A 9,134-nucleotide genomic window follows, 5' to 3' on the forward strand; every position below is an offset into this window, starting at 1 on the left:
ACAGAATCTAAGTTTGAAACAGCACTGTGTACAAATGATGGACATGTTATTGCTTAACTGTATAAATTACTGTTAAGGTATGAGACAGAGGATGAACAAGTAAAAGATTGTATGACAAAATGGGCACAAAATGTTGGTCATAATATATCAATGGAAGAGTGGGAAAGTATATGGGGAAAAGATTTAAAATTTACTTTATGTACAAGTCTTAAAGAGAATGTTTATAAGATGATGTAAAGATGGTATATGTCACCATTTAAATTGTCTAAAAAGTATAAAGGTGTTTCTGGAAAATGTTGGAAAAGTGAAGATCAAGAGGGAATGTTTTATCATTTATGGTGGACTTGTAAAAAAGCTAAAACATTTTGGAAATGAATAAAGTCTTTAGCTCAAAGAATATTAAAGACTACTATAGAATTAAAGCCAGAAACATTTTTATTGGGACTAAAAGATAAACACATAAAAGAGAAGGGGGGAACCCTCTTTCTCTATATGACAACGGCTACAAGGTTATTGTATGCACAAAAGTGGAAGAATGAAACAATACCAACTGTGAGCGAGTGGATCATGAAAATGATGGAGCTGGCATTAAAGAAGGATCAACAACTAAAGTTATGTTAGATTGGAAACCTTTTATAGAATTTGTACAAGAAATAGAGAAAAATGATATCTATGTATGTGGATTTTGAACTTTGAGATGGTTAATTCTCTTTTTTTGTTGTTGTTGTTAAAATTAGGAGAGAAATGAGATAATGTCTGTGAACTCAATGTATGATATACAACTAAGATAAGAACTAGAGAATAATAATGAGCATTTGTTGTGTAAGGGGAGCCAAAGGTAGATATCTTACAATCTTAAGAGATATTTTAGTGTATGTTTATTGTGTCTTTCCCCTTCATGGATCACTGCCTTGTTGTGGCGAAGGGGCTTGAGTAACTCAGTGAAGCCATAAGCTATGCCGTGCAGGACCACCCAAGATGGACAGGTCATGGCAGAGAGTTCTGACAACATGTTGTCCACTTAAGAAGGAAATGGCAAACCACTCCAGTATTCTTGCCAAGAAAACCCCATGGAACGTATCACAAGGCTAAAAGATATGATGCCAGAAGATGAGCCCCTCAGGTCGGAAGGTGTCCAATATACTACTGGGGAAGAGCAGAGGGTATTTCCAAGTAGCGCCAGAAAGAGTGAAGCGGCTGGGCCAAAGCCGAAAGGACACTCAGCTGTGGATGTGTCTGGTGGTGAAAAGAAAATCCGATGCTGTAAAGAACAATATTGTTTAGGAACCTGGAATGTCAGATCAATGAATCAAGGTAAGCTGGAGGTGGTCAAACATGAGATAGCAAGACTGAACATCGACATCTTGGGAATCAGCGAACTAAAATGGACAGGCATGGGCGAATTTAATTCAGGTGACCATCATATCTACTAATGTGGGCAAGAATCCCTTAGAAGAAATGGAGTAGCACTCATAGTCAACAAAAGGGTGGGAAAAGCAGTACTGGGGTACAATCTTAAAAACGATAGAATGATCTCAGTACGAATCCAAGGCAAACCATTCAACATCACAGTAATTCAAGTCTATGCCCCAACCACTGAGGCCGAAGAAGCTGAGGTTGATCGGTTCTATGAAGACCTACAACACTTTCTAGAACTAACACCAAAAAAGGATGTCCTCTTCATCATAGGGGATTGGAATGCTAAAGTAGGAAGTCAAGAAATCACCGGGATAACAGGCAGGCATGGCCTTGGTGTACAAAATGAAGCAGGACAAAAGCTAATAGAGTTTTGCCAAGAGAACACGCTGATCATAGCAAACACTCTTTTCCAACAGCACAAGAGACGACTCTACACATGGACATCACCAGATGGTCAATATCGAAATCAGATTGATTATGTCCTTTGCAGCCAAAGATGGAGAAGCTCTATACAGTCAGTAAAAACAAGACCTGGAGCTGACTGTGGCTCAGATCATGAGCTGCTTGTTGCAAAATTTCGGCTTAAATGGAAGAACGTAGGGAAAACCACTCAACCATTCAGGTATGACCTAAATCATATCCCTTATGAATATACAGTGGAGGTGAGGAATAGATTTCAGGGATTAGACCTGATAGACAGAGTGCCTGAGGAACTATGGACGGAGGTCCGTAACATTGTTCAGGAGGCAGCAACTCAATCCATCCCAAACAAAAAGAAATGCAAGAAAGCCAAGTGGCTGTCTGATGAGGCTTTACAAGTAGCTGAGGAAAGAAGGGAAGCGAAAATCCAGGGAGAAAGGGGAAGATATATCCAACTGAATGCAGAGTTCCAGAGAATAGCAAGGAGAGACAAGACGGCCTTCTTAAATGAACAATGCAAAGAAATCGAGGAAAACAACAGAATGGGAAAGACTAGAGATCTCTTCAAGAAAATCGGAGATCTCAAGGGAACGTTTTGTGCAAAGACGGGCATGATAAAGGACGAAGAAGGCAGGGACCTCACAGAAGCAGATGAGATTAAGAAGAGGTGGAATGAATACACAGAAGAACTATACAGGAAAAATCTTAATGTCCCTGATAGCCATGATAGTGCGCTCACTGAACTTGAGCCGGACATCCTCGAGAGTGAAGTCAAGTGGGCCTTAGGAAGCATTACTAACAACAAAGCTAGTGGATATGACAGTATTCCAGCTGAGCTATTTAAAATCCTAAAAGATGATGCTGTTAAAGTGCTGCACTCAATATGCCAACAAATGTGGAACACTCAACAGTAGCTGCAAGACTGGAAAAGGTCAGTTTACATTCCAATTCCAAAGAAGGGCAACGCCAAAGAGTGTTCAAACTACCGCACAATTGCGCTCATTTCACATGCCAGCAAGGTGATGCTCAAAATCCTACAAGCTAGGCTTGTATGCGAACCAAGAACTACCGGAAGTAGAAGCTGGGTTTCAAAGAGGCAGAGGAACTAGAGATCAAATCACCAACATTCGCTGGATCATGGAGAAAGCAAGAGAATTCCAGAAAAACGTCTATTTCTGCTTCATTGACTACGCTAAAGCCTTTGATTGTGTGGATCTCAACAAACTGTGGCAAATTCTTAAAGTGATGGGAGTACCAGACCACCTTACCTGTCTCCTGAGAAACCTGTATGAGGGTCAAGAAGCAACAGTAAGAACCAGACATGGAACAACCGATTGGTTCAAAATTGGGAAAGGAGTATGACAAGGCTGCATATTGTCGCCCTGCTTATTTAATTTATATGCAGAGTACATCATGAGAAACGCCGGGTTGGATGAATCACAAGTCGGAATTAAGATTGCCGGGAGAATTATCAACAACCTCAGATACGCAGACGATACCATCCTAATGGCAGAAAGCGAAGAGGATCTCAAGAGCCTCTTGTTGAGGGTGAAACAGGAGAGTGCAAAAGCTGGTTTGAAACTCAACATTAAAAAAACTAAGATCATGGCATCTGGCTCCATCACTTCTTGGCATATAGAAGGGGAAGAAATGGAAGCTGTGACATATTTTACTTTCTTGGGCTCCAAGATCACCGCAGACGGTGACTGTAGCCATGAAATTAAAAGACGCTTGCTCCTTGGGAGGAAAGCTATGGCAAACCTAGACAGCATAGTAAGAAGAAGAGACATCACCTTGCCGACAAAGGTCCGTCTAATCAAAGCTATGGTTTTCCCAGTAGTAATGTATGGCTGTGAGAGCTGGACTATAAGGAAGGCTGTGCGCCGAAGAATCGATGCTTTCGAACTGTGGTGCTGGAGAAGACTCTTACGAGTCCCCTGGACTGCAAGGAGGTCAAATCAGTCCATCCTAAAGGAAATCAACCCTGAGTGCTCATTGGAAGGACAGATACTGAAGCTGAAGCTCCAATATTTTGGCCACCTAATACGAAGAGAAAACTCTCTGGAAAAGACCCTGATGCTGGAAAAGACTGAAGGCAAAAGGAGAAGGGGACGGCAGAGGATGAGATGGCTAGATAGTATCACTGATGCAATGAATATGGACTTGAGCACGCTCCGGGAGAGAGCGGAGGACAGGAAGGCCTGGCATGCTATGGTCCATGGGATCACGAAGAGTCGGACACGACTGAACGACTGAACAACAAAAATTGTGTCTTTATGTTGTTGTTGTGTTTTGTTTTTCTTTATAAAAATAAAAATTATTATATGTATAAAACAAGAAATTTAGTTTGTATAACTTCAAATGGGGCACAATTGCCATAAACACATATCTGTGAACCATACAGCATCTGAGCTGTCACCTTAGCTGTAAATACCTGCATGGCTGAAGGGATATGCTGGCCCCCTAAGGTGTAAAAAAAAGCCAAGGATTGCATTTACACTCCTCTGAGCATTCACAATGGCATTGTTTATTTGTGTTCTCCAGGAGCCTGATGAATGGAAAGGTTACACCCAAATATCTGTACATTGTAACCTGTTCAATAGGATCCTCATTTATCTGCCATCTGTGTTTGATCCTCCTCCTAGTAGAAGTTAGGACCTTGGACTTGGCATATTTAATTACCAGCAGTTCATTTTTGCAGTAGGCTTGCTGTTTGCCTCATTAGGAGAAAGTGGCATGCACAGCTTGCATAGAGATAAGTTTAACCTAAGGGGACAAAGAGCAGCTTTGAGGGTAGAGGTAATTTTCATCAAGAAAATGGTGCTTGGGGAAAGAGTAAGGAAATCTCCTTCCCTTGTCCTGATCCAATGGCTCCCTACCCCCAACTGTTATTTGCTTAAATTTAGAGAAATCTCTGACATCTTTTCTAGTTTATCCCTCACTGAGATGGTAAACCTATGGGCTATATCACTTCATATTGTAGGTGATATGAAGTTGGGGATTCATATGATTGAAAGCTCCCCATATTAAAAATAAAATTTGGGCACTTAGAAAAAAATCCAACTAGTTGTATGAAGGTTTGAGGCCTACAGAGGTTAGAAAAGGTCAGGCCTAGAGGCCTGGAGTTTTTTTGTTGGGAGAGGGTATTCTTGAGAGGAGTAGTTTCATTTCCCTGATTTTCAGTTTCATTTCCCCAGTTAAGTTTCATTTCTTCAGGTTTGAAGCAGTACTTTTGGTTTTGGGGGAGGTGGGTATAAAAAGAGAGAGTCAGAAAGACTGGAGCAGTAAGACCAGAGTTGGGGAGACCAGAGCCTGAAGAGAGAGCAGGAAGAAGCAGCATGGAGAAGTCTAAGTACAGCTAAAGTAAAGGAACTTGCACTTTGCAACTTTTATTTTCTGTTAATGCCAGCTCTATTGTTTAAATACCTTTAGTTGTAATTTGTTTGCTTTAATTTACCAGTAAACTGTTGTGGTTAACACCCAAGTGTCCGAAGTGGCAATCACCCCACGTCTACAGCCTAAACTCCACATTACTGGGAAAGGGAAGTTTAAAAGAAAGAAGGTGGGATTCTTAAGGAGGCACGAGATCCTTAAGGAGTTTCTCAGGGGGTCCAGGCCACAAAGGGAACCCTGACAAGTTGTCATCTAGTTCTCTGTGTGGAGGAAATGTTTTTTTGTTTGGTCATGCATGCAGTCTGAAGTGCTACAGCCCAGACATTGGCTGACAACCTCAGTGAGAACTCAGCCATGGAGAACAGGCTGCAAGGCAAAAAACAGGCTGCAAGGAAGGCAAATGAATCCATGAGTTGGACATATACTTGGAACTCCCCATTGCATGGTGCCTCGGATAAGGTGTCATCCACCCTGTCAAAGAGTAGAGCAAACCTTGCTGTCCTACCCTCTCAAGTGGAACAAAAGAAAAAGCTACATGCCTTGATGGTACCACCAATGAAATTAAAATTAGATGCATGTGCTTAAATTGCTTTATGAAAAGTGTCTTGATGTAAGTGATATGTTCATTCACTTATTTTTTTCCTAATCTTGTTAAAAGTAATGTTCAAAACAAGTACAAAAAATTCACAAAATGTCAGAAATATGAAATATGGCATAGTGTTAAAGGTTGAATGTGTGAGCTGTGAGCCAGGAGGTTCTTGCTTCAAATCTCAACTTATGTCTGAACTTACAAGATAGATTTAGGGTGCAATTCTACCGGGATAGTCAGCCACCTCTGAACTTGGAGGCAGACAACAATCCAATGGAGGGTGGGTGGAGCACGGAGGGGATCCTCTCCTCTGCGCTCCAGCTGCCCTGCATTTGCAGCTAGACAGACGGGGTCATCAGAACAGGGGCAGAGGAGGCCAGACGGCGCATAGGAAGTGTCATAACAACACTTCCGCAGTCCCCTCCCCACCCCTGGGAATGCCCCCTTTTCGCCCCTTCCGCACTGCTATTACAAGTACAGGGACGGGGAAGAACTGTGCTGCCAACAAGGCAGCGGGGGAGGGAGAGGGGAGTGCGGTTCCCAGAAACTGAAAAATCCTATGGCCACTTAGACACTGTCTAGCGGCCATAGGATTGCTCTCTCCGGCAAGTCACTCTTCTCTTAATTGTAGTCCTCCACCTGTAATATGAGGATAATACCGACCTACCTTACAAGGCTGTTGTAAAACTTAATGAGATAATGTTCAGCATCTTGAACATTTGAAATGCATGATATAAATGCTAAGTATTATTATCATTACTGTGCAGGAGAAACATTCAATTTATTTGATTTCCTGTTATTCCTTCTTGTGTAATTACCATGTTATTTTATATGATAAAATGCTGCAAATTGAAATATAATATTGCCATATTCTCAGCAGGGCCAAATTGATTTTAACATAAGGAAGTCTATGTTTGCTTGTAGCTTGATTTTAATGTGTTATGAAGCTTATGTTTTACATCACCATCACCATCACCACCATCATCATCATATTATTATTATTATTATTATTGTTGTTGTTGTTGTTATCATCATCATCATCAAATTTCACATGGACAGCCATGGTGTTGTTCCCTTAATGCAGTTTTTACATTTCTATAAATATTCTGCCTTCTGCTTTAATCAGTTCTTTCACTAAGGAATCATGGTCTTTGAATGTTAAATAGCTATGCATATTCAACAGAACTCCTCTCACAGTGCATAGCTTCAGGCTTTACATGTGGGGAGGGGAGAGGGAGAGGCAGGGATAGAAAGCAAAGAAAGAAAAATCCGAGCCGCATTTAGTGCGCTAGATATGTAGATCACCACTCCAATACTTTCTCTTTGTCCATCTGGAAATGAGTTTTTCTGCCTGAATTTTAAATATATCACGATCTACTGAATCCATGGCGCTCTTGCACATAACTGCAATGAGAGGGGGAAGTAATTTTGCCTCCATTTTCCAGTCTTGGAAGCTACTCACCATTACTTTACTTACCAAGGAGATGCAAGAAAATGAAGAAGAAAAGCAGCGCCTTCATTTCACACCGTGTTACTTGGACTTTATCTCCTCTTGATCTCCCAAGGAACTTTGGACTACCCAGTATCATATGACACTTGGGAATTTGAAGGAGACTCTGCATGACAATAAGACAGCTAAGTGGGTGATAAAGTTTTTTCTTTATTTCAGACACAGAATCTGTTGTTATCCAGACACAGCAATGCTAAACAATTGCATTTGCAATGCTAACAACAATAGCAATGCTAACTATCAAAAGGCATTGTGCAGTGATGAAAAGCCATCTTTTTGTCCTTTTTTTTTCCTAGTAAGAAAAAAGACTGAAGAAGTTGTGGGGAAATATGGGAGGGCCACAAATCAAAGAGGACAATGTCTGCACGCACCACCACCCCCAATTCTATGAGAGGCCTTATCTGTAAGAAGGGTGCATTTCATGTGTCCCTGCTGAAGCATGATCTGGATGGTAGCCCATCACCAAGGGCTGGATCTCACACTTCCTTTAAATATTACACAGTGCAAAAGTCACATCTGTGCCTCAAGCGAGACACAGAAAAGCTAATCTGAGCAGTACTGCAAGCCTACATGTGGCCTCCTAAAGATAGCACACTGACAGTCCAATAGATCTGTTCTTTGACAAACTAGGTTTATTTTTATATGGCTGGTAGGCTGTATTTGGTGTAATGGGTCACACAAATTGTGCAGGTCTGAACCTTATGAGATTCCCACTATGGCACTCAGGTTTCTGAATAGCTCCTTGACCTTTGCTCCCTGAAACCAGCCCAACAAATGCAACTTGCTCTCATCCGGGCATTAGAATTTTGAGCATTGCAAATCTGGGGATGCACTCATATGGTGGCTTTGAACAGAAGTGCATCTTGTGTGCATCGAACCCTCACACTCTATATGCATCTCTGACTTGATATGAAGCTGCCTCATAACAGGTCAGACTATTTGTCCATCTAGACCAGTATTATCTACTCTAATTGCCAGCAGCTCTCCAGGGTCTCAGGCAAAGGTCTTTTCCATCACCTGTTACCTGCTCCTTTTTAAACTGGAGATGCCAGGGATGAAACTGGGAAGTTTCTCCATGCAAAGTATGTGTGCCACTACTGAGCTATGATTTCTTCCTGAGCTATAGTTCATCACTAACTGCTCCCCCCAGCTGCCTTCACTGCAGCCAGAAGCCATTGCAGGGTCATTATGGGCTGTGCAGTCTGACTTGAAGCTTCAAAACAAAATCAGTTACCTGTGTTCTTTTCAAGTATCCCACTTCTGGTGTAGAGTGAGTGTTAAACCAAGGGTCAATTCATCACCTTACCACTGGTCTCATGGAAGCAGCTTGTTGCATGATGTCTTCCTGCTCATGATAATCTAGTTATATGCAGCTAGTGCCACATATCTAGGATTATGCTTGTTTCATGTCATTGCAAACATTGTTTTGAATGCATTTTTGTTTGCTTGCTACATTTATATACCATCTTTCTGCCAATGCACTCAGCACAGTACATTGTTTAAAATAACGTCTTACAATTCAGTAGTCAAAATGCCAAAGAGAAAAGGTACAGAGAGGGAACAGGAATTTAAAGAAATTCACATAGAAATTTGGTAGAAAGGTGGCCTATAAATAAAATAAAGAAATATATGAAACTACCTTCAGTCAGCCTTAGTCAGGCCAGGGCTGGATCCAAGTGGCAAGTTTTTTCTGGGGCTCTAAGACTGGCAAAGGACCCATCACCCCAACAGTGTCTCATTCTTACTTTCCATGGAGTGTCCAAGAAAGAAGCAGCATGAACATTTGTGCGACCCCATTCTTCA

At 41.5% G+C, this 9,134-nt stretch overlaps 1 protein-coding gene across 2 annotated transcripts in view; it reads right to left on the reverse strand.

Annotated features, from left to right (window-relative positions):
- Window positions 1-7,431, reverse strand: part of AMN (amnion associated transmembrane protein) — a 118,280-nt gene extending 110,849 nt beyond the window's left edge. For both annotated transcript variants that reach the window (XM_084826679.1, XM_084826671.1), the window contains exon 1: window positions 7,299-7,431. In XM_084826679.1, the coding sequence (XP_084682805.1) occupies window positions 7,299-7,410 (112 nt within the window). In that variant the 5' untranslated portion in view covers window positions 7,411-7,431. The remainder of the gene's footprint in view (window positions 1-7,298) is intronic.
- Between the last annotated feature and the right edge of the window lie 1,703 nt (window positions 7,432-9,134).

Source organism: Heloderma suspectum, chromosome 1 (genome assembly GCF_057233095.1).
Source record: "Heloderma suspectum isolate Gila_16-S chromosome 1, 16-S_ref, whole genome shotgun sequence".
NCBI classification, from domain to species: Eukaryota; Metazoa; Chordata; class Lepidosauria; order Squamata; family Helodermatidae; genus Heloderma; species Heloderma suspectum.